At 45.2% G+C, this 25,565-nt stretch overlaps 2 protein-coding genes and 1 gene segment (V, D, J or C); 2 read left to right on the top strand and 1 right to left on the bottom strand.

Moving 5' to 3' along the window:
* Positions 1 to 881: 881 nt before the first annotated feature.
* Positions 882 to 1,726, bottom strand: LOC139558605 (Ig kappa-b4 chain C region-like). The segment is given in 1 exon segment: positions 882 to 1,726. A coding segment is annotated over 1 exon segment (306 nt).
* A 3,914-nt stretch (positions 1,727 to 5,640) lies between these two features.
* LOC139558607 (protein misato homolog 1-like) lies at positions 5,641 to 17,457 on the top strand. Its single transcript, XM_071373831.1, has 3 exons — positions 5,641 to 5,747; positions 5,870 to 6,440; positions 16,397 to 17,457. Exons 2-3 carry the CDS (start codon positions 6,405 to 6,407, stop codon positions 16,601 to 16,603), a joined length of 243 nt encoding a protein of 80 aa, XP_071229932.1. The 5' UTR covers positions 5,641 to 5,747; positions 5,870 to 6,404; the 3' UTR covers positions 16,604 to 17,457.
* Positions 17,458 to 17,817: 360 nt separating this feature from the next.
* On the top strand, positions 17,818 to 19,903 carry LOC139558604 (leukotriene B4 receptor 1-like). Its single transcript, XM_071373830.1, has one exon. The coding sequence runs from the start codon at positions 18,070 to 18,072 to the stop codon at positions 19,006 to 19,008; it is 939 nt and encodes a 312-aa protein (XP_071229931.1). The 5' UTR covers positions 17,818 to 18,069; the 3' UTR covers positions 19,009 to 19,903.
* The last annotated feature ends 5,662 nt before the right edge of the window (positions 19,904 to 25,565 follow it).

The following is a 25,565-nucleotide window of genomic DNA, read 5'->3' as shown; positions in this document are numbered from 1 at the left end:
CCAGATGTTCACCTGTCCCCAGAGAGTTTCAGTGATTTTAGAGCACATGGCTTCAGTATTAGAAATATCATGAAGACCAGTGATTTTATAGCGAATGGATTCAGTATTAGTAATATCATGAAGACCAGTGATTTTATAGCTAATGGATTCAGTACTAGTAATATCATGAAGACCAGTGAGTTTATAGCTAATGGGTTCAGTATTAGTAATATCATGAAGACCAGTGAGTTTATAGCTAATGGATTCAGTACTAGTAATATCATGAAGACCAGTGAGTTTATAGCTAATGGGTTCAGTATTAGTAATATCATGAAGACCAGTGAGTTTATAGCTAATGGATTCAGTACTAGTAATATCATGAAGACCAGTGAGTTTATAGCTAATGGGTTCAGTATTAGTAATATCATGAAGACCAGTGAGTTTATAGCTAATGGATTCAGTACTAGTAATATCATGAAAACCAGTGAGTTTATTGCACATGGTTTCAGTATTAGTTTCACTGTAGATCACAGGAGGCTGCTGAGGGGAGGACGGCTCATAATAATGGCTGAAATGGAGTGAATGGAAGGGTATCAAACACATAGAAACCATATGTTTGATGAGTTCAATACTATTCCATTTATTCTGTTCCAGTCATCACTATGAGCCAGTCCTCCCCAATTAAGGTGCCACCAACCTCCTGTGCTGTAGATATCCTTTTGACTGGTACCAACTTTGGCCCAATCAGCCAAGCATTCATTGAGCGAAGCTATTTAACTGAAATGTAATAGTAAAATCCTTTTCCATGGCAGAGCTCTCCATTCCTCATGAAACTAAACAAATCACAAAGATCTCAATGTCTAACGGTAAAACTCATTAAATAATGATATCCAGGCAAACAATTTTAAAGATTGAATGTCTTTATTATCTCAACATGTCAGAACCAACAGCATTACAGCAATAAAGGGCATCACACACTTGATTAAGAAAGCCAAGCAGATCTATGACATCGGAATCAGAGAGATATGGATTCCCATACAGGGTCCAGCCCAGCAGAAGTGTGCTAGTCACAGGAGGCTGCTGAGGGGAGGACGGCTCATAATAATGTCTGGAATGAAGTGAATGGAATGGTTTGGATCACATGGAAACCATGTGTTTGATGAGTTCGATAACATTCCATGTATTCCATTTCAGCCATAACTATGAGCCCGTCCTCCCTATTTAAGGTGCCACCAACCTCCTGTGCTGCTAGTAGTGCTGGATCAGTAAGACGGCGAGGACAGAGTAAAAAGTGTAGAACAGAATAAAAACAGTGGAGTCAGAGGAGGAGCTCATTAATCAGAACACTGGTCTCTCCTCAGTGTCTCCGAGAGTGGAGTCTGGGAGCCCTGGGTGGCCTCACAGGTCACAGAGCCCACCTTCCTCCACTGGTCGACAGGGAGGGTCAGGGTGCTGCTCCAGCTGTAGTGGCCGTCCTTCTCCAGGACCCCAGGGCTCCCGGTCACCTCCCAGGTGCTGCTACTGCTCCCATCCACCTTCCAGCTCAGCTTCCAGTCTGTGGGGAAGCCCTTGTTTGCCAGGCACATGAGAGTGGCCTTCCCCTGCTGCAGCTCCACCCTGGAGGGGGGCAGGACCGTCATGGTGGGACGAACGTCACCTAGCAGACAGGTGGGAAGTTAGAGAGAGGGGAGCTGTCAATCAATCACCAGACTGATATGACAATAATGATGCAGCAGTTTTACATCTTAGCTTTAAACTAGGTTGGGGTTTTTTCAGTAGGTTTCTGTCCCTCAAACACACAGCTTCTCAGTCTTTCTGTCACTCTTTCACTTCCCTTTGAGTAGTTACTGAAGCATATTATGACTATATGAGATTACTGAAAATACATTCAACTATCTTCAAAACTGAAACTTTTTTAAAATGAAAATATTTCAGCATTCCTCTCCCTTTTTTGTAATGGGATAAAATACTAGGAATCAAACTGCATTTCATTATTCATTATTATTATTATTTTGAAGAACATTCCACAGAACGTATGACCAATTCTTAAATGATGATGTTTAAAATAATGCTGAGGAAGTAAATTCCAGTTGACCGTAACCATGTCAAAATAATATTACATTTAAAGATGCATTATGCAGAAATCACTCCACCATTTCCTGGTTGCTAAAATTCGAATAGTTCACCTAACTTCAGTTTATGTGTGTCACGACTTCCACCGAAGTTGTTCCCTCTCCTTGTTCGGGCGATGTTCGGCGGTCGACGTCACCGGCCTTCTAGCTGCCACTGATCCATGTTTCATTTTTCCTTTTGTTTTATCTGTTTACCCACCTGGTTCCCATCTCATAATTATGTTCCTTATTTAACCCTCTGGTTTCCCTTTCTGTTTTGTGCGTGATTGTCTTTCGTGTGTTGGAGTTCGAGTCCTGTTTTGTCATTGTTTTATAACAGGATTTTTTGTTACGTTCTTGGATTGAGTAAATACAGTATTCTTTTACTCTTACCTGTGTCCTGCGCCTGACTGCTTCACGATCTTCTAGATAGACTCTGACAATGTGATAAAACAAACAAGTATAGTGTAAGAGCATGGGTCTCCAACCCTGTTCCTGTAGAGCTACTGTCCTGTAGGCTTTCACTCCAACTCTGCTCCTGTATATCTACTGTCCTGTAGGCTTTCACTCCAACCCTGTTCCTGTAGATCTACTGTCCTGTAGGTTTTCACTCCAAACCTGTTCCTGTAGAGCTACTGTCCTGTAGGTTTTCACTCCAACCCTGTTCCCCTAGAGCTACTGTCCTGTAGGTTTTCACTCCAACCCTGTTCCTGTATATCTACTGTCCTGTAGGTTTTCACTCCAACCCTGTTCCTGTAGACCTACTGTCCTGTAGGTTTTCACTCCAACCCTGTTCCTGTATATCTGTTGTCCTGTAGGTTTTCACTCCAACCCTGTTCCCGTAGAGTTACTGTCCTGTAGGTTTTCACTCCAACCCTGTTCCTGTAGACCTACTGTCCTGTAGGTTTTCACTCCAACCCTGTTCCTGTATATCTACTGTCCTGTAGGTTTTCACTCCAACCCTGTTCCTGTAGAGCTACTGTCCTGTAGGTTTTCACTCCAACCCTGTTCCCGTAGAGTTACTGTCCTGTAGGCTTTCACTCCAACCCTGTTCCTGTAGACCTACTGTCCTGTAGGTTTTCACTCCAACCCTGTTCCTGTAGACCTACTGTCCTGTAGGTTTTCACTCCAACCCTGTTCCTGTAGACCTACTGTCCTGTAGGTTTTCACTCCAACCCTGTTCCTGTAGACCTACTGTCCTGTAGGTTTTCACTCCAACCCTGTTCCTGTATATCTACTGTCCTGTAGGTTTTCACTCCAACCCTGTTCCTGTAGACCTACTGTCCTGTAGGTTTTCACTCCAACCCTGTTCCTGTAGACCTACTGTCCTGTAGGTTTTCACTCCAACCCTGTTCCTGTAGACCTACTGTCCTGTAGGTTTTCACTCCAACCCTGTTCCTGTAGACCTACTGTCCTGTAGGTTTTCACTCCAACCCTGTTCCTGTATATCTACTGTCCTGTAGGTTTTCACTCCAACCCTAATATAGTTCCTGTAGAGCTACTGTCCTGTAGGTTTTCACTCCAACCCTGTTCCCGTAGAGTTACTGTCCTGTAGGTTTTCACTCCAACCCTGTTCCTGTAGACCTACTGTCCTGCAGGTTTTCACTCCAACCCTGTTCCTGTATATCTACTGTCCTGTAGGTTTTCACTCCAACCCTGTTCCTGTAGAGCTACTGTCCTGTAGGTTTTCACTCCAACCCTGTTCCCGTAGAGTTACTGTCCTGTAGGTTTTCACTCCAACCCTGTTCCTGTAGACCTACTGTCCTGTAGGTTTTCACTCCAACCCTGTTCCTGTAGACCTACTGTCCTGTAGGTTTTCACTCCAACCCTGTTCCTGTAGACCTACTGTCCTGTAGGTTTTCACTCCAACCCTGTTCCTGTAGACCTACTGTCCTGTAGGTTTTCACTCCAACCCTGTTCCTGTATATCTACTGTCCTGTAGGTTTTCACTCCAACCCTGTTCCTGTAGACCTACTGTCCTGTAGGTTTTCACTCCAACCCTGTTCCTGTAGACCTACTGTCCTGTAGGTTTTCACTCCAACCCTGTTCCTGTAGACCTACTGTCCTGTAGGTTTTCACTCCAACCCTGTTCCTGTAGACCTACTGTCCTGTAGGTTTTCACTCCAACCCTGTTCCTGTATATCTACTGTCCTGTAGGTTTTCACTCCAACCCTAATATAGTTCCTGTAGAGCTACTGTCCTGTAGGTTTTCACTCCAACCCTGTTCCCGTAGAGTTACTGTCCTGTAGGTTTTCACTCCAACCCTGTTCCTGTAGACCTACTGTCCTGTAGGTTTTCACTCCAACCCTGTTCCTGTCGACCTACTGTCCTGTAGGTTTTCACTCCAACCCTGTTCCTGTAGACCTACTGTCCTGTAGGTTTTCACTCCAACCCTGTTCCTGTAGACCTACTGTCCTGTAGGTTTTCACTCCAACCCTGTTCCTGTATATCTACTGTCCTGTAGGTTTTCACTCCAACCCTAATATAGTTCCTGTAGAGCTACTGTCCTGTAGGTTTTCACTCCAACCCTGTTCCTGTATATCTACTGTCCTGTAGGTTTTCACTCCAACCCTAATATAGTTCCTGTAGAGCTACTGTCCTGTAGGTTTTCACTCCAACCCTGTTCCTGTATATCTACTGTCCTGTAGGTTTTCACTCCAACCCTAATATAGTTCACCTGATTCTAATAATTACCTGGTTGATTAAAAAAATGAAATTAGATGTAGATGAACTTACTTCCAACATCCAGTCTAGTGCCTCCACCAAAAGTGTACCACAGTGATACAAACTCATGCAACGGTCAAACAAAAACCTTTGAAACTGTAGAGACACGGCTCTCGCTCTTTGTAAACCTACATTTATCCAAACCACTCTCAGATTTCAACAATAACACCATTGTTCGAAACTAATACACACTTTATAAGCACCTTGTTTGATATATACTATCTTGAATAGGCATTTTAATTGAACTCAATATTTTTAAATACACATTTCTACTTTCTATTTAAGGGAGTTGTAGTAGTGTTAAGAAAATGAATTGGGATTTTGATAACAGAGGTCAAGATCGAGAATTGAATACTACTAACACTCAGTTTGGTCCACCACAGTGATAGAGTCTGATTGACTCGCAGTACAAAAACCTCCAGACAGACACAGAGGGGAACGTTTTTAACACAACATGGACCTGATCAATGAATCTTACTTTGCCACTGATGCCCCCTACTGGTATAGTCTGGAACTCCAGGAGATTGGACACATTCACGTTCCCCGTTCCCCAATAAACTTCAACAGTATGAAAACTGCTGTGCACTATGTTGATAATATTTAATCATATTGTAACAAGTAATCATGAAAAGAGCTTGATACAGCAATGATGGAATGTGTCAGTATAAATACTTTTTTGTAATGACTTTCAGACAACACATGGAGGAGGATTTCAGAACTTTTCTCAATGACAGTGCAGTGATTTGCCAGGAGGAACATTTCCATAAAGAGACACTTTGCATTGGCATCACATGCTTCAGTGCTCTGGGAGTGTTTATAGCCCTGTGAGTTGAACACTTCATGACTGAGAGCTGTATTTCATTTGAACAGAACCCAAGGCAACCATGACTTTCATCACCATCTTCATCTGGACTCTGGTCTGTTATGCACAAGGTGAGAGACATTTTGAACGTTTTCAGAACACAAGCATCATGTTGTAAATGAGGAATTACGGTTGTAATCTTACAAATATTTTACCTTCCTAAATGTGATATTTTCCTTCTTTCTCTCTGCAGGGTCTTGGGGCCAGTATGTACTGACTCAGTCTGCAGCTAAATCAGTCCAGCCGGGTCAAACTGTCTCTATTGACTGTAGCGCCAGTAGTAAAGTTACTCGGTACTCTGGCTCACAGTATTTCCTGGCCTGGTACCATCAGACGTCTGGAGAAGCTCCTAAACTCCTGATCTATTTCACATCAGACAGGTTCACAGCAGTTTCCACCAGGTTCAGTGGCAGTGGGAGAGGAAATGGTGTTGACTTCACTCTGACCATCAGTGAAGTCAAGGCTGAGGATACAGGAGTTTACTACTGTCAGAGTCACCACAGTGGTCCTGTGTTCACACAGTGATTTAGAGCCGCACAAAAACCTCCCTCAGTCAGAGTCCACTGCTGCAGCTGGGACTTACTGCAGGTGCTGAGGGTGAAGACAATGACATGCGTCACTGAGTTCTACTGTACAAACACTCAACCCACTGGGCAGAAACTGGTTGAATCAACGCTGTTTCCACATCAATTAAACCAAACAAATCTTTGTGATGAAGTTGAATCAACATGGAAAACCAATTGGATTTGCAAAAAGTCATCGGTGTAAGGGATTTCGTCTTTTTTTACCCAACTTTTAACCTAAATACAATGACATGGCAACATTTGTTGTTGATTTCACGTTGAATTCACGGTTAGTTGACAACTCAACCAACTGTAAATCAAAACTAGACGTTGAACTGTTGTCTGTGCCCAGTGTGAACCTACCATTCATTATACACTGTGACCACAGGAGTATTGTATCAGATATTGCCCTACTATAGTATGATACAGCACCACTGTGGTCTCCATCTTGTACAGTAAATATACAGTGAAAAGACTATAGACAGACAGTGCAACTAGTGCTCCCATTATAAACTCAAGCCTCCTCACACACAGTCATCTAAACACGATGGGCCATTAGTAGTCAGTATTACATGCTATCTATAGATCTGCAGCAAACCTGCAAGAAACCCCTTCCACCAAATACAACTAACATTTAGCTTCACTATAAATGTTCTCTCTGTCAGGACCCGGTGCGAGAAACAGTCACTAAATCGGCAGAACCCAGAAGATGAGGCAGACACAGCAGTACTAGAGATGGTGGTTTAATAAAAAATAGATATCTTCCAAAATACAAAGAAATCCACAAAGTGGTAAAAACAGCAAGGGAAAAACAAACCTTAAAAGACTAATCCAAAATACAAAAGAACAAAACCAGAGAACCTCTGGAAAATCCAACAAGAGAAAAATATATGTTCACAACAAGGCTTGGGCTGGGGCTGGGTGCTAACATACAGGTGCAAACAATAATTAGAGCAAGGGAAAAACAAAAGGTACAAAAAAGGTGCAATGGGGACATCTAGTGACAAAAAACCAGAACAGTCCTGGCCAAAACCTGACAGAATCCCCCTCCTAGGAACGGCTCCTGACGTTCCTACCAGCCTTCTCAGGGTGGAGGGCCCTGAACTGACGAATGAGGTCAGGGTCCAGTATGTCCTTGGCAGGAACCCAGGAGCGCTCCTCGGGACCGTAGCCTTCCCAGTCCACCAGATACTGCCAGGACCGCTGCACCCGGCGGGAGTCCAGTATCCGGTGGACGGTATAAGCCGACTGGCCTCCGATGACACGGGGCGGAGGGGGAGGTCTGCCTGCCGGAATAAGGGGAGAAAAAACAACAGGTTTTAATAAAGAAATGTGAAATGTGGGATTGATTTTAAGGGATCTGGGTAAGTGCAGGCGAAAAGTAACGGGATTGACTCTCCTGGCAATCTTAAAGGGTCCGATGAATCTCTGGGACAGCTTGCGAGACTCCACCCGTAGCGGTAAGTTTTTTTGTTGAGAGCCATACTCTCTGGCCGGGGTACAGGGTAGGACCGGGACGGCGACGTCTGTTGGCTTGTCGTTGGTACTGCTGTGAGGAACGCAGAAGATTAAGACGGACCTTCTTCCACGTAAGCCGACAGCGTCTGATGAACCTCGAGGCTGAAGGCACTCTGACTTCTGCCTCCTGGTCCGGGAACAATAGAGGAGCATAGCCAAACTGACACTCGTGCGGGGATATACCAGTGGAGGAGGAGCACAAGGTGTTGTGCGCGTACTCGGCCCAAACAATGAAGGATGACCATGTGGATGGGTTGTTGGAAACCATACATCTGAGGGTGGTTTCCAGCTCCTGATTCATCCTCTCAGTTTGGCCGTTGGACTCCGGATGGTACCCTGAAGATAAACTGGCCGTGGCCCCTATGAGTTGGCAGAAGGCCTTCCAAAACCTTGAGGCGAACTGGGGACCTCTGTCGGAAACCATATCTTGCGGGATGCCAAAGACTCGGAACACATGGTTAATCACCAACTCAGCTGTTTCCTTGGCAGAAGGTAATTTGGTCAAGGGAACAAACCTGGCCGCCTTAGAAAACCTGTCGATGATGACTAGGATCGTAGTATTACCATGGGACGGAGGAAGGCCAGTAATAAAGTCCAGCGAGATATGGGACCAGGGTCGGTGGGGAATAGATAAGGGGTGAAGGAGTCCTTGAGGGCGGAGGTGAGAAGATTTGCCCTGGCAGCACACGGAACAGGCCTTGACGAAAGTGGCAACGTCTTCTTTTATGGTGGGCCACCAGAACTTACGCTGGATGAACTCCAAGGTGCGACCTACGCCCGGGTGACAGGTGAGGCGAGAGGAGTGCCCCCACAGAAGGACTTGGGACCTTGCTGCCTTGGGAACAAACAACCGATTAGCAGGACCTCCTCCAGGGCCCGGTTCGATGGCTTGAGCTTGTTTCACGGTATCCTCCACTTGCCACGAGATCGGAGCCACGATCTTAGCGGCAGGAAGAACAGTCATGTCAGTATCTTCTCGAATGGCAGGAGAGTAGACTCGTGACAAGGCATCCGGTTTGAGATTCTTCGACCCGGGTCTATAGGTGAGAATAAACTGGAATCGGCTGAAGAAAAGAGACCATTGAGCTTGTCTGGAGTTCAACCGCTTCGCCTGCTGGATATACTCCAGATTTTTGTGCTCCGTAAGCACTTGAAACGGTTGAGAAGCCCCCTCGAGCCAGTGTCTCCATTCCTTCAATGCCATCTTAACCGCTAGGAGTTCACGATCCCCCACATCGTAATTCCTCTCGGCCGGGGTAAGCCGGTGAGAGAAGAAGGCGCAAGGATGAAGCCTCTTGTCTTCACCCCTCTGAGACAGGACAGCTCCAACACCAACCTCTGATGCGTCTACCTCCACCACAAAAGGTTCATCCGCCGTCGGTAGTGTCAGGATGGGAGCAGAGAGGATGCGCTGCTTGAGTCCTTGGAAGGCCGTCTCAGCTTCTCTTCCCCACAGAAACCTTGTGTTGCCACCCTTGGTTAAAGCTGAGAGAGGGGCTGCCACCGAGCTGAAGTTCTTGATGAACTTGCGGTAGAAGTTAGTGAAGCCCAGGAAACGCTGAACTTCCTTAACTGACTTGGGGGTGGGCCAATCTGCTACCGCCCCTACCTTCTTGGGGTCCATCTGGACTCGACCGGGTTCCACTACAAATCCCAGGAACTGTACTCGAGAGGAATGGAATTCACACTTTTCCGGCTTAACGTACAAATGGCTGTCTAGGAGGCGTTTGAGCACTTGTCTGACATGCTTAGTGTGTTCTTGAAGGGAGCTCGAAAAGATGAGGATGTAATCCAAGTAAACAAACACGAAAATGTTAAGCATATCCCTAAGCACATCGTTTATGAGCGCTTGGAACACAGCCGGGGCGTTGGTCAGGCCGAAGGGCATCACCAAGTATTCGTAGTGACCAGTAGGCGTGTTGAAAGCGGTCTTCCACTCGTCACCGGGTTTGATCCGCACAAGATGGTATGCGTTCCGCAGGTCAAGCTTAGTGAAGACCACTGCTTCCTGGAGCAGCTCAAAGGCTGTGGCCATAAGGGGTAGCGGGTAGCGGTTACGGACGGTTATGGCATTAAGTCCCCGGTAGTCGATGCAAGGACGTAATCCCCCGTCTTTTTTGGCCACAAAGAAAAACCCTGTTCCCGCCGGCGAGGTGGATGGACGCATGAGGCCTGCTGCCAGAGCGTCCTTGATGTAGGTATCCATAGCAGCTCGTTCGGGAGGAGATAGGGAAAAGATCCGACCCCTGGGAGGGCAGGTGCCCGGAAACAGGTCGATGGGGCAATCGTAAGGTCTATGGGGTGGTAGTTTGGTGGCCCTCTGTTTGCTAAATACCGGTTTGAGGTCATGGTAACACTCGGGAACTCGGGACAGGTCGATGGATTCTAGAGACTCGGGAGGGGAACTCGGGGAACTTGGGAAGATACAAGTGGCTTGGCACGTAGGACCCCACTGCTTGATAGTGCACACAGACCAGTCGATGTGAGGGTTATGGCTGTGAAGCCAGGGGTATCCAAGGACGAGAGGGAACTCGGAACACGAGGTCAGATGAAAGTTCATCACTTCCTGGTGTTGGGAAACTGAAAGACGCAAGGGGGTAGTGACACGAGTGACAAGTCCAGATCCCAAAGGGCTTCCATCCAACGTAGTAACCCTTATGGGGTCACTTAGAGGTTCAGAGGGAACGCCATTCTCCTTCGCCCAGACACCATCCATGAAGTTACCTGCGGCTCCAGAGTCTACCAAGGCTTGAAGGGGAAGCTCGTGGTTGTCCCAGGAAAGGGTAACTGGAATGAGCAGGCGGGAGTTGGATGGATGAGAGGAGGTTATGTTTCCCGTTACCGTCCTCCCAGGCCTGCACGGGAGAGTGCGTTTTCCCTGGAGCCCGGGACACGTGGAGAGGAAATGGCCCGGTTTGCCGCAATATAGACAGCATCGCTCCCTCATCCGGCGGTCTCTCTCAGCCTGGGAGATGCGTCCAACCTGCATGGGTTCCGGTGGAGTCAGCGGGGATAAAGGTGGAGACTCGGAGCTGGGACCGATAGGAGCTAGGGTGAGAGATCTACGGTTGAGCTCTCTCTCTCTCAGACGCTGGTCTATGCGTGAAGCCAACTTGATCAGGGACTCGAGGTTGTCCGGTGGTTCCCGAGTGGCCAGTTCATCTTGGATGGTGTCGGAAAGACCCTTCAAAAAGCACACTGTGAGCGCCTCGTCATTCCAGCCACTCGCTGCTGCCACCGTGCGGAACTGGATGGCATAGTCCGTCACGCTGCGCCGACCTTGGCGGAGAGTCAGGAGCTGTTTGGCTGAGTCAGGACCGCTGGTAGGACCTTGAAACACTCGCTTGAATTCTTCAGCAAAGGTAGAGTAGCTGGCACAGCAGGGACTTTGGGCATCCCACACAGCAGTAGCCCAGGCTAGGGCTTTTTCCGACAGCAGGGTGATGATATATGCTATCTTGGACCGGTCGGTGGGAAATGACGAGGGTTGCAGCTCGAAGGAGAGAGAACATTGGGTGAAAAACCCCTTACAACCACTCGGATCACCTGAGAACCGTTGGGGAGGCGGCAGACGAGGTTCAGCCAGGGGGTTAACTGCCACGGGCACTTGAATCTGATGAACTGGAGCAGAAGCGGTTGCAGGAGAAAGTTGATCAGAAATCTGCTTTATGGAAGTCATCATCTCCGACAGAAGTTGAGAATTTCCAGCCATTAAGGCCTCTTGCTGAACCAGAGCAGCTTCGTGACGTTGGACAGTCCCCTCGTGGTGGGACAGCATGGGAAAAAAGTCCTGGGTACTGGCTGCCTCTGGGTTCATTTTAATGGCTCAGTGTTTCTGTCAGGACCCGGTGCGAGAAACAGTCACTAAATCGGCAGAACCCAGAAGATGAGGCAGACACAGCAGTACTAGAGATGGTGGTTTAATAAAAAATAGATATCTTCCAAAATACAAAGAAATCCACAAAGTGGTAAAAACAGCAAGGGAAAAACAAACCTTAAAAGACTAATCCAAAATACAAAAGAACAAAACCAGAGAACCTCTGGAAAATCCAACAAGAGAAAAATATATGTTCACAACAAGGCTTGGGCTGGGGCTGGGTGCTAACATACAGGTGCAAACAATAATTAGAGCAAGGGAAAAACAAAAGGTACAAAAAAGGTGCAATGGGGACATCTAGTGACAAAAAACCAGAACAGTCCTGGCCAAAACCTGACACTCTCTCGTTCAAATGATGAACCTGAGATTGTAGAGTCAGAGATGATGTTAAGTCCATAGAGAATGACGTCATCTCTTGGTGGTGATGGTCATGGAGACAATAGTGTTCCTCTGTGGAGGAGGACCCGCTCTGGTGTTGCTGGGAAACACTAGCAATAACACGTCAATAACACGTCTCTCTTCAGTCTGTGCTGCTGCTGCTCTCCTCCAGCTGCTACTGGAACAGCAATACATACAGTTAAAGTTTACATAAACCTTAGCCAAATACATTTAAACTCAGTTTTTCACAATTCCTGATATTTAATCCTAGTAAAAATTCCCTCTTCGGTCAGTTAGGATCACCACTTTATTTTAAGAATGTGAAATGTCAGAGTAATAGTAGAGAGAATTATTTATTTTAGCTTTTATTCACATTCCCAGTGGGTCAGACGTTTCCAAACACTCAATTAGTATTTGGTAGCATTGCCTTTAAATTGTTTAACTTGGGTCAAATGCTTCGGGAAGCCTTCCACAAGCTTCCCACAATAAGTTGAGTGAATTTTGGCCCATTCCTCCTGACAGAGCTGGTGTAGCTGAGTCAGGTTTGTAGGCCTCCTTGCTCGCACATGCTTTTTCAGTTCTGCCCACAAATTTTCTATGGGACTGAGGTCAGGGCTTTGTGATGGCCACTCCAGTACCTTGACTTTGTTGTCCTTAAGCCATTTTGCCACAACTTTGGACGTATGCTGGGGTCATTGTCCATTTGGAAGACCCATTTGCAACCAAGCTTCAACTTCCTGACTGATGTCTTGAGATGTTGCTTCAATATATCCACATAATTTCCTCCCTCATGATGCCATCTATTTTGTGAAGTGCACCCGTCCCTCCTGCAGCAAAGCACCCCCACAACATGGCGCTGCCACCCCCGTGCTTCACGGCTGGGATGCTAATCTTTGGCTTGCAAGCCTGCCCCTTTTTCCTCCAAACATAACGATGGTCATTATGGCCAAACAGTTCTCTTTTTGTTTCATCAGACCAGAGGACATTTCTCCAAAAAGTACTAATGTCAGGCGGTGGGTGTAGCTGGTGCAAGAAGTCAGGCGCAGGAGAGCAGAGATGAGTGAACAACGCACTATACTGAATAAATAGCACAAAGTAAACATACCAATGTGCGAACAATAACGGTTACCACAAAACACGGGTGAAAACAGCACCCGGAAAAAAACTGCCGGAAACGTACCGACCTGAACAATAAACAATCACACACAAAGACATGGGGGAAACAGAGGGTTAAATACAATACCAGTAATTGGGAAATGAAAACCAGGTGTGTGCGAAACAAAGACAAAAACAATGGAAAATGAAAAGTGGATCGGCGACCGCCGCCCGAACAAGGAGAGGAACCGACTTCGGCGGAAGTCATGACAACTATCTTTGTCCCCATGTGCAGTTGCAAACCGTAGTCTGGCTTTTTATGGCGGTTTTGGAGCAGTGACTTCTTCCTTGCTGAGCGGCCTTTCAGGTTAAGTTGATATAGGACGCTTTTTACTGTGGATATAGATACTTTTGTACCTGTTTCCTCCAGCATCTTCACAAGGTCCCTTGCTGTTGTTCTGGAGTTGATTTGCACATTTCGCACCAAAGTACGTTCATCTCTAGTAGACAGAACGCGTCTCCTTCCTGAGCGGTATGACGGCTGCATGGTCCCATGGTGTTTATACTTGCGTGCTATTGAATGTACAGATGAACATGGTACCTTCAGGCGTTTGGAAATTGCTCCCAAGGATGAACCAGACTTGTGGAGGTCTACAATTTTGTCTGATTTATTTTGATTTTCCCATGATGTCAAGCAAAGATGCACTGAGTTTGAAGGTAGGCCTTGAAATACATCCACAGGTACACCTGCAAATGACTCAAATTATGTCAATTAGCCTATCAGAAGCTTCTAAAGCCATTACATCATTTTCTGGAATTTTCCAAGTTGTTTAAAGGCACAGTCAACTTAGTGTATGTAAACTTCTGACCCACTGGAATTGTGATACAGTGAATTATAAGTGAAATAATCTGTCTGTGAACAATTGTTGGAAAATGACTTGTGTCATGCACAAAGTAGATGTCCTAACCGACATGCCGAAACTATAGTTTGTTATCAAGAAATTTGTGGAGTGGTTGAAAAACGAGTTTTAATGACTCCAACCTAAGTGTATGTAAACTTCCGACTTAAAATGTATATATATATATATATATAATATATGCCATTTAGCAGACACATCTATGTAAAGCGACTTAGTCTTGTGTGTTTCAAAGGTCCTTTTGGATCTGGGTTGAGCAGGCAGAGTAAGGTAGAGACCAAACACAAACCTTATAGGAGGGACCTGCCTGAGGGGAGGAGGGACCCTATAGCGTCTATCTGAGGGGAGGAGGGACCCTATAGTGTCTGCCTGAGGGGAGGAGGGACCCAAAGAGTCTGTCTGAGGGGAGGAGGGACCCTATAGAGTCTGTCTGAGGGGAGGAGGGACCCGATAGGGTCTGTGAGGGGAGGAGGGACCCTATAGGGTCTGTCTGAGGGGAGGAGGGACCCTATAGAGTCTGTCTGAGGGGAGGAGGGACCCTATAGAGTCTGTCTGAGGGGAGGAGGGATCCTATAGAGTCTGTCTGAGGGGAGGAGGGACCCTATAGAGTCTGTCTGAGGGGAGGAGGGACCCTATAGAGTCTGTCTGAGGGGAGGAGGGACCCTATAGAGTCTGTCTGAGGGTAGGAGGGACCCTATAGAGTCTGTCTGAGGGGAGGAGGGACACTATTGTGTCTGTCTGAGGGTAGGAGGGATCCTATAGAGTCTTCCTGAGGGGAGGAGGGACACTATCGTACCTGTCTGAGGGTAGGAGGGACACTATCGTGTCTGTCTGAGGGGAGGAGGGACACTATCGTGCCTGTCTGAGGGTAGGAGGGACCCTATAGAGTCTTCCTGAGGGGAGGAGGGACACTATCGTGTCTGTCTGAGGGTAGGAGGGACCCTATCGTGTCTGTCTGAGGGGAGGAGGGACACTATCGTGTCTGTCTGAGGGGAGGAGGGACACTATCGTGCCTGTCTGAGGGTAGGAGGGACACTATCGTGCCTGTCTGAGGGTAGGAGGGACCCTATAGAGTCTTCCTGAGGGGAGGAGGGACACTATCGTGCCTGTCTGAGGGTAGGAGGGACCCTATAGAGTCTTCCTGAGGGGAGGAGGGACACTATAGCGTCTGTCTGAGGGGAGGAGGAACCCTAATAAAGGACATGGGAGGGATCTGAAATAATTTTCTGAGCTTGTCTGATGACGGTCTATTCAAAAATAGTCTGCATGGAGTGATGTTACCTCACACCCATGACCATCAGGGCAGTTTGATAAATTGCTAATCCAGACTGTGATGCCGTATCTCAGGATTCTCTCTATGACCGCATGGTAGAATAGGAGCATTTTTTTCTGGTCAACTCCAAAATCCCTTAGTCTAGGTAGGAAATAGAGGCGTTGTTGTACTCCTTGTCCAAGTGTACACCCAGGTACTTATATGCACTAACCTGTGCTATGTTGGCATTGTGGACAACCACAGACACGTGGTCACCGACAGATTTGGGGTCAAACACCATCTCCTCCGTTATCTTTACATTAAGGATGAGATGGTGCTCATCACACCAAATGACAAACCTTTGAATCTCTGACCTGTACAAAGTAGTATCGACATTTTTATATACATCAGAAAACGTGACAATATATCTATCAGGGTTACTGCTAGTGCAAAATAAAACTAACAAACAATCAAAGAAACAAAAAGCAACAGGAGGTGGTGCAGCCCAGGAGGCAGCTGTCCATCTTGTTTGCCGCAAACTCACAAGACTCCATTTCGCACATGCTCCAGTAAACCTCGATACCTCTGGACTGCATCACCTCCCTTGGGCAGCCGTTTGGAACAGATAAACAGGAGGGTTTAAATGCGCACATCTCAAATCACATGAGATTATTATCCAATGGAAGCTCTCGCTGGGTTAATGAGGAAACTAGTCACACCTGTGACTCTCACCCACTTTTCTTGTGGAAGCACACTACACCCCCACCACGGAGCCCCCAGCTTCCTCTTCCAGGGGCCTGAGCTGGCTTACGTTCAGGAGTCACTGGTACAACTCCGCTTCCTGGTCCTTCTGTTACCGCGATGACAGCACCGGCCCGATGCGCTCCTCCTCGGAAGAGTTATGATATCTATCCGTAAATAAGTCTATTCAATTTTATCTTTCACATATATGCCTATGTCTGTATTTAATTGTCACTTTCAATATTGCCAAGCCCACCTCTCTAACCTTATGTCACATCTAAAGACATGTCTCACTATGCTTGTATCCAACAGTCTCGCTTGTTATTGTCAGGTCCATCCCTCTAACCTTATCTCCCTATCCCTATCCTCTCTTCCACAGCGCGGTCCCCTCCGTTCCTGTGCTCTTCTCCCCGCAGTCACCCTGGGCCCGTCGGAGCTGCAGCGCGGTGCAAGCGCCCTGGACCCCCGCCGCATCGCCCCCAGCTTCCTCTCCCAGGGGCCTGAGCTGACCGACTTCCAGGAGTCCCTGGAGCAACTCCACCTCCTGGCCCGCTGTTACAGTGACTTCCTCGCTGTTAGTCCATAATGATTCTATGCACTCCATCCCATCTGAATTGATGGGTCTCGATTGACCTCGACTGGTATTGACAGACCCACCTAGTCCACATTGGATCTGATCACTTTCGGACTCCGTGACTCTTGATAAGGATTGTGTATTGTGGTTGGAATGAATGGACTGGCTGTTTGAGATGGTGACAGAAAACGGTTCTGGTAAAAGGTTGAGGTTTTAACTGACAAAAGATAATAGTTGTACAATGAAACTAACTCATTCATGATGTAAGGTTCCGTACTTATTATTTTAGTCAGACTTGTGTTCTGTTTAGTTGTGTTCTTGAACGTAGCCCTGTCTTTCATTTTTGTTCATTGATTTCACCTGCGTTAGTTACTCACCTGGTCTCATCAGCTCCTTATTTAGTTCAGTTCATTCTGTTTGTGCTTGTGTGAGGTATTGTTTGTTTAGACTCTACTAAGCCTTTTCCTAGCGCGTTTGTGAGAACGAGTATATTGCCTTCAGTCCTGGTTTTGATTCACCTGCTGATGATAATACTAATATTAATAATAATATATATAATAATATAGAAAATATAATATTTTTATTTATCGACGATATTTATCGACGATGTGAGGTAAAGAAACACGATAATGGAAGTATATGTGTATCTCCAAGTAAATGTGCTTTATACAAATGTCCAGTTGTTGTCAATAGCTTCCCAAATTAAGATAACAGAAGATAGCGGTCATGGTAGATTCATGCTAGAATCTGTTGCAGGGAAGAATTGTAGTTTTTCTAGCCTTATTTTGACACTAAATGGAAGCATTAAACTTTGGTCATACATTCAAAGAGAGCCAACAACACAGAGATGGATTAAATGCATTACACATCCATTTATCTGTCAAAAGTTCAAATCATTAAAACTTTTTGCACATGATAAAATCACATTAAAAAATGATTTATTTAATGGGGAAAAAGTATATAAAAACTGTGTGGCTTGCCCCTAGACACAGCTAAAATCTAGTTTATATGTTTTGCCTATAGCTTAAAACTATCTTCTCAGTGTCATGTGACTATTTATGAGAATCAGGTTGAGTGAAGCCTTAATGACAAAATTGGAAGTATCTAATTGTTAACCACAAATATCTCTCTCTCTGACTCAGAATCTCTATCACACACACACACACACACACACACACACACACACACACACACACACACACACACACACACACACACACACACACACACACACACACACACACACACACACACACACACACACACACACACACACACACACACACACACACACACACACACACACAGCTTTGTCAGGAGGAAGCTGGCCAGAGGCAGTTAACCCACATCAGTTTCCTCATTACTACTCTATGACAAGAGAAGATAACAGACTTGTGAGGATTTCAAGAACAAGAAACTAAAGAATTAGATGTCTAAAGTCTACTGTCTTCAAGATAGCTCTTATTCTTTCACGGACAATGGTGAACATGAACTCCTCCAGCAACTCTAGCTTGGACTCCACCTCCCCGGATTCGGGCCGCCTGATTTCGAGCACCGTCCTGGGGTTGTGCTGTGCGCTGGGCCTCCCTGGTAACATAGCTGTCCTGGTGGTCATCCTGTGCCGCTCGTCCCGACGCCCCAACTTCACCCTGTGCCTCATGCTGAACCTGGCTTCCTCCGACATCCTGTGCCTGGCCACGGTGCCCGTGTGGATCTATACTCTCCTGCACGGCTGGACTCTGGGCCGTGCTGCATGCAAGTTAGCCACGTTCCTGCTCTATCTCAGCCTGTATGCTAACGTGCTAACGGTCACTCTACTCGGTGTCCAGCGCTACCTCCAGGTGCTATACCCGCAGATGTGGAACAGGCTGGGGCGCAAGGGGGAGGCGGTGCTGCTCCTGGCCCTGTGGGGGCTCGCCTGTGCTCTGACTGCTCCCGCAGTTGCCACTCGCGATGTGCGCGATGGCGAGTTCAAGTGCCAGCGACACACGGGCTCCGATGCTGAAAGAGTTGCTGTCCTCGTCTTGGAGACCCTTTTAGGGTTTGTGGTTCCGTTCTCTGTGCTGGTCACGTCCTACTGCTGCCTCCACCGGCGGGTGAACCAGACTGCGCTGTTCAGCAGTGCAAAGTTGACGCGGCTGGTCACCAGTGTGGTGGTCACCTTTTTCATCCTCTGGATTCCTGTGCACATTGTCAATGTGGTGGACATCGCCGGCATTGTGCTGCAGACATCCTGGCCAGAGGCGTCGGCAGCGCTGCTGAGCCACAGAAGCGCAGCAGCGCGTGTCGTCCGGAGCTTTACGTTTTTTAACAGCTGCCTGGACCCCTTCCTGTACGCCTTCGCCTCGCGGAGGATCCGGGAACAGCCCAAGTCGTCGTCGAGGGGCGACAGCAGGATGCAGGTCACAAATATCTGATGTCTGAAGCTGTGCTCTGCTGGTGTGACTAAAGGCCAACCCCTAATTCTAACCCTCAGCCTACCCATAATCAACCCCCCTAACCCTAACCTTAACAAATCAGGGTACTCTAAAAAAATAAATAGCTTTTTTTAGGCGTTCTTGACTTGGTTTTTAGAGCAGCCAAATTAGAGTCCCATTGCACCTGCTATTTTGTCCTCAACAAAACCTACGTTTTGGGTTGCTGACTGTATAGGCTGTACTTCTAGGTTTCCATAGGTTAGCCTAGATTTGTTATTTCGGTGATGTAAGAAATTGTAATAGATACTGGTAACTTGTTTTTACAACTTCTCAACACTAGCTATACTTGACACAACATGCACCAATCCCCCACTATACCCCCACACTTCGTACCCTTATAATAACCACAGGCCCACACACACTCCCCTCCCCCATGAACAGGCCCCTGTTAAAACAAGCGCACATGCATTCTGCTCGAGGTTGAGACTCTAAGACAAAGAACTGTGTTAAGAGCCAATGGAACGTCGACATCAGGCCCGGACAGGACTACCCACGACCCAGATCGACCAATCGGAAGGCCAGACTACAAGATCAACCTACTTTACTTGTTGCATATATAATCAGCACAAATTGTTTAGAGGTCTCTTTTCCGACGATTCCATACGAGTCAGACAGAAGGGGCCGTGCTGCGCGATTGCTAAGATATTTTTACCTGTGAATAAACTGCCTTATTATACAAATATCCACCTCGTCCTATGTCTCAACTTGATCTCCTGTCTCCAGTAAACGTTTTATCAACAGTGATCTAACGCCCTTCAAGCTTGACCTCCATTGGTCAAAGCCTAAATTGTATTGCTTCTGTCAGTTTCCCCATGAATAAATACATATATTTGGTTACCATGAATAAGTTTCTCTTACAGTACATGTACTTCTGCTTTGGTTCAGAGGAGCTCCAACTTAGTGTGTTGGAATATTTCGTCATACTTGTGAAGTTGCCTCATTGTATGTCAAAATCAGGTATTTGAGCAGTGAGCACAATGGAAAAACACACTAGATCTATGCAACAACATTTCTACCTAAATTGATCAATTAAAGCATGCATTTCAAACCTTACACCACTCGGATACCCAATATGGGTTCAACCATTTTAGTTTCAGTCTAACCCGCAACAAGTAGTGAGCCAACTTGCCAAAACCGCGGGAAAAAAATATTTTGAACCAAATGAAGGTAGAACTTACCACATGTCAGATGTAACAACACATTTGGTACACGGACAAACAACTTTATCTGCACCCAAAGGAACATGCCTTTAGGTTCAAAATGAGAGAAAAAAGCTTGAGATTAACATACTGTAGTTTCAAACATATTATGAAAGTATAAACAGTTTTTTGGGGGTTATGATCAGGTGGTAAAAATCATGAGCTGACGAACACCCAGCATTTAATGTAGAGGTGCTGACTAACTGTATAAATAGAAAGAGAGAAAGTAGTACACTCTACATAGATATGCGTCGCACACCCTGCAAATGCTCCCAACAACTGAATGGGTATATAGAGTGTAACTTTCTTTTTATACGGTTCTGGGGAACTTGCACATTTTCAGATGTAAGTGGTATATTTTCAAAACTCTTAAGTACAAATCTCGAAATTCCTAACACTTGTAATGCCCTCTATCTTATGTTCAGAACTTTGATTGTGCATTCAGTGGGGTTTCACAGGCCTTTCACTCTTGAGTCATTCAAGCAAAAAACAAGTGATGAGACCGAACAAGACAAACAGTTCCCATTCCATCCCCGAACCACAGGACTTCCCCAACCCAAAGTTAGATTAGTGGTTCACAATAGCGGTCTTTTTACAGAGTCATGTTGTGTGCCATTTCTGCCCCATGCAACATTGTGCAAAATCAGCTTCTCTACTGATACAGTATCGCCTGTCTCTCTGCTTGAAATTCATCAGCTTGCAGTGTATCAATGAAATTCAGATAATGACTGGAATATATTGTTATATACAACCCAGGTATTTCAACAGTACATTGTACACTATAATTAAGCAATAAGGCACGAGGGTGAGTGGTATATGGCCAATATACCACAGCTAAGGGCTGTTCGTAAGCACTACGCAACTCGGAGTGCCCGGATACAGCCCTTAGCCGTGGTATATTGGCCATATACCACAAACCCCCGAGGTTGCTATTATAAACTGGTTACCAACGTAATTTGAGCAAATTAAAATGGTTGATGTAGAATGATGATGTAGTATTTACATCCACATTCATATATAGTTTGGTTTTACCTTCCAACATAAATTGATGTCAAATTTCTATATTTTCTGAGGTAAAAATAAAGAAATGTACAGTGTTTAGCAGTTATACATTAACCAGCCACTACATTATTTTGGTTCGGTAGTTATCATTTTTGAGCAGTTTGATTAATTAAGTGATAGTTAATTGCATTGTTAACAAATTACAAGGAAATCATATCAGAAGTAAGTGAATATTTCATTTTGAACAGCAGATACAAATCAGCTGGGCTAGACAATCTGGACCCTCTCTTTCTAAAATTATCCGCCGCAATTGTTGCAACCGCTATTACCAGTCTGTTCAACCTCTCTTTCGTATCGTCCGAGATCCCTAAAGATTGGAAAGCTGCCGCGGTCATCCCCCTCTTCAAAGGGGATGACACTCTAGACCCAAACTGTTATAGACCTATATCCATCCTGCCCTGCCTTTCTATAGTCTTCGAAAGCCAAGTTAATAAACAGATCACCGACCATTTAGAATCCCACCGTACCTTCTCCGCTGTGCAATCCGATTTCCGAGCTGGTCATGGGTGCACCTCAGCCATTCTCAAGGTACTAAACGATATCATAACCGCCATCGATAAAAGACAGTACTGTGCAGCCGTCTTCATTGACCTGGCCAAGGCTTTCGACTCTGTCAATCATCGTATTCTTATCGGCAGACTCAATCGCCTTGGTTTCTCAAATGACTGCCTTGCCTGGTTCACCAACTACTTCGCAGTCAGAGTTCAGTGTGTCAAATCAGAGGGCCTGTTGTCCGGACCTCTGGCAGTCTCTATGGGGGTACCACAGGGTTCAATTCTCGGGCCGACTCTTTTCTCTGTATATATCAACGATGTCGCTCTTTCTGCGGGTGATTCCCTGATCCACCTCTACGCAGACGACATCATTCTGTATACATCTGGCCCTTCTTTGGACACTGTGTTAACTAACCTCCAAACGAGCTTCAATGCCATACAACACTCCTTCCTTGGCCTCCAACTGCTCTTAACTTCTCTGCGCTACGGATCCCTTTTACGGGATCACTTTCCTAAACAACCGGTAGAATTGCAGGGCGCCAAATGCATAAATATTACAAAAAATATTTATAATCATGCAATCACAAGTGAAATATACCAAAACACAGCTTAGCTTGTTGTTAATCCACCTATTGTGTCAGATTTTTAAAATATATTTTACAGCGAAAGAAATCCAAGCTTTTGTGAGTGTAGCTTTCAATGCTACAACAGCTAGCCCCAAATTAGCATGGTCACGAAAGTCAGAAAAGCAATAAAATGAATCGCTTTCCTTTGATAATCTTCGGATGTTTCCACTCACGAGACTCCCAGTTACACAACAAATGTTATTTTTGTTCGATAAATATTACTTTTATCACAAAAAAACGTAATTTGGGTTGTGCATTATGTTGAGAAAACAAAAGCTGTGTTCCGTTCGACAAATTCCAAAAAGTATCCGTAATGGTCGTAGAAACATGTCAAATGTGTTTTATAATCAATCCTCAGGTTGTTTTTAACAAACATAATCGATAATATTTCAAACGGACCATAACCTATTCATTAAGAGACAAAAGGAAAATGGGGAGCCCCTCTGTCGCGCGCAGGAAACATTCAGAGGACACCGGACTATTTTTGAAAAATCTCATTCATTTTTCAAAATAAAAGCCTGAAACTATGTCTAAAGCCTGGTCACAGCCTGAGGAAGCCATTAGAAAAGGAATCTGGTTGATACCCCTTTAAACGGAGGATAGACGGGACAGGAAACACAGATAAAAAAATATATATAACTTCCGGGTTACATTTTCTCAGGTTTTCGCATGCAGAATAAGTATTGTTATACTCACAGACAATATTTTGACAGTTTTGGAAACTTTGGTGTGTTTTTTATCCTAATCTGTAAATTATATGCATATTCTACGATCTGGGCCAGAGAAAATTACTGTTTACTTTGGGCACGTTATTTAAAATAAAAAAAATCTGACCCCTAGCGCTAAGAAGTTAAAAGCTAGTAAAACCAAATGCATGCTTTTCAACTGTTAGCTGCCCGCATCCGCCCGCACGACTAGCATCACTATGCTGGACGGTTCTGACCTAGAAAACGTGGACAACTACAAATACCTAGGTGTCTGGCGAGACTGTAAACTCTCCTTCCAGACTCATATCAAACATCTCCAATCCAAAATCAAATCTAGAATCGTCTTTCTATTTCGTAACAAAGCCTCCTTCATTCAAAGCCCCTTATACCACCCACCACTGTGACCTGTATGCTCTAGTCGGCTGGCCCTCGCTACATATTCGTAGCCAGACCCACTGACTCCAGGTCATCTATAAGTCTATGCTAGGTAAAGCTCCTTATCTCAGCTCACTGGTCACGATAACAACACCCACCCGTAGCACGTGCTCCAGCAGGTATATCTCACTGGTCATCCCCAAAGCCAACACCTCCTTTGGCCGCCTTTCCTTCCATTTCTCTGCTGCCAGTGACTGGAACGAATTGCAAAAATCGCTGAAGTTGGAGACTTACATTTCCCTCACTAACTTTAAACATCAGCTATCATCAGAGCATCTAACTGATCACTGCAGCTGTACATAGTCCATCTGTAAATTGCCCACACAATCTACCTACCTCATCCCCATATTGTTTTTATTCACTTTTCTGTTCTTTTGCACACCAGTTTCACTACTTGCACATCATCATCTGCTCATCATCATCTGCTCATCTATCACTCCAGTGTTAATCTGCTAAATTGTAATTACTTTGCAACTATGGCCTATTTATTGCCTTACCTCCTCACGCCATTTGCACACACTGTATATAGACTTTCTTTTTTTCTATTGTGTTATTGACTGTACGCTTGTTTATTCCATGTGTAACTCTGTGTTGTTGTTTGTGTCGCACTGCTTTGCTTTATCTTGGCCAGGTCGCAGTTGTAAATGAGAACTTGTTCTCAACTAGCTTAGCTGGTTAAATAGAGGTGAAATAAAAAAAAAGAAAACATAATTCGATTAGATATGCATCCAAATTGAAAAAGTGATATGTGACTTTGTTTGTTGTACTCAGTCAGTTGGAAATGTGCTTAGAGTTTTGAAACATGAGCCATTTTGATGATCTGTTTTGGTTTTTATGCTTAGATTTGTGAAACTGTACCAAATACATGATTGAAAAACACCATAAAGTAAAACACCCACTTTATCACCCAAACTCCCATAACACACTGTGGTCGGTGGAGGGCGACAGAGTTTCAGTGGGAGTGTATCTGCTTCTCACTACACTCTGACAGTCAGTGGAGTCCAGGCTGAAGATGCTGGAGATTACTACTGTCAGCAGATGTACAACGGGTTTCACTGTGTCAGAGCATCGTACAAAAACCTCCCTCAGCTATAGAGGAACTGCTCTGACTAGACAGCTGCAGAGCTACGGAGTCTCCTGTATTCTAAAGTATTCTAAACACCATTTCATCAAAATATGAAACTACAATACAACAATGGAATTGGTTAGACTTGTTTATGAACTATGTTACTGTACATATCTCTCAATGTATTCTGCAAAAAAGGACATTTGTGTAAACACACTGGGACCACTAAGGAAACAGAGATGTAAGAAATGATTGATTTTGTAGGAAATGTTGAACAACATTCAGAAAAACTCTAGATGTTTGTTGAAAGTTTTGATTTAACTTCATATTATGAAAATCACCCATTTCAGTACACAAATGCATGAATATTGACCCTGTCCAAATCCAACTTCCCAACTACTCATCACCTACTCAACTTCTATACCGCTCCAACCTTGAAAGAGTGAATACAGTCAGATTGATTCCATTCAAGAAGTACTACTTTGATATCACGATTATACATATCTGTCACAAATACATTTGGTTTACATATACAAGTTCATGAAAGATCTTAGATTGAAGTCCCCTATTTGAACATTATGCAAAGTCCAGTGTAATATCTGCTTCCCCAGCCCATGTTCAGTTCTCTAGTCAAACACACAGCTGCCCCAGTCCCAGAAGATTGAGGCTGAGAGATTGTGAGCTGTGGTGGGGTTGAAACTCAGATTTGCATGGGCAGGGAACTGCCATGCTCCCAGAATAGAGCAGCACCATAGCCAGATGTTCACCTGTCCCCAGAGAGTTTCAGTGATTTTAGAGCACATGGCTTCAGTATTAGAAATATCATGACGACCAGTGAGTTTATAGCTAATGGATTCAGTATTAGTAATATCATGAAGACCAGTGAGTTTATAGCTAATGGATTCAGT

Source organism: Salvelinus alpinus, chromosome 29 (genome assembly GCF_045679555.1).
Source record: "Salvelinus alpinus chromosome 29, SLU_Salpinus.1, whole genome shotgun sequence".
In the NCBI taxonomy this organism is placed as follows: Eukaryota; Metazoa; Chordata; class Actinopteri; order Salmoniformes; family Salmonidae; genus Salvelinus; species Salvelinus alpinus.
This window is presented reverse-complemented; position numbering and strand designations above follow the sequence as displayed.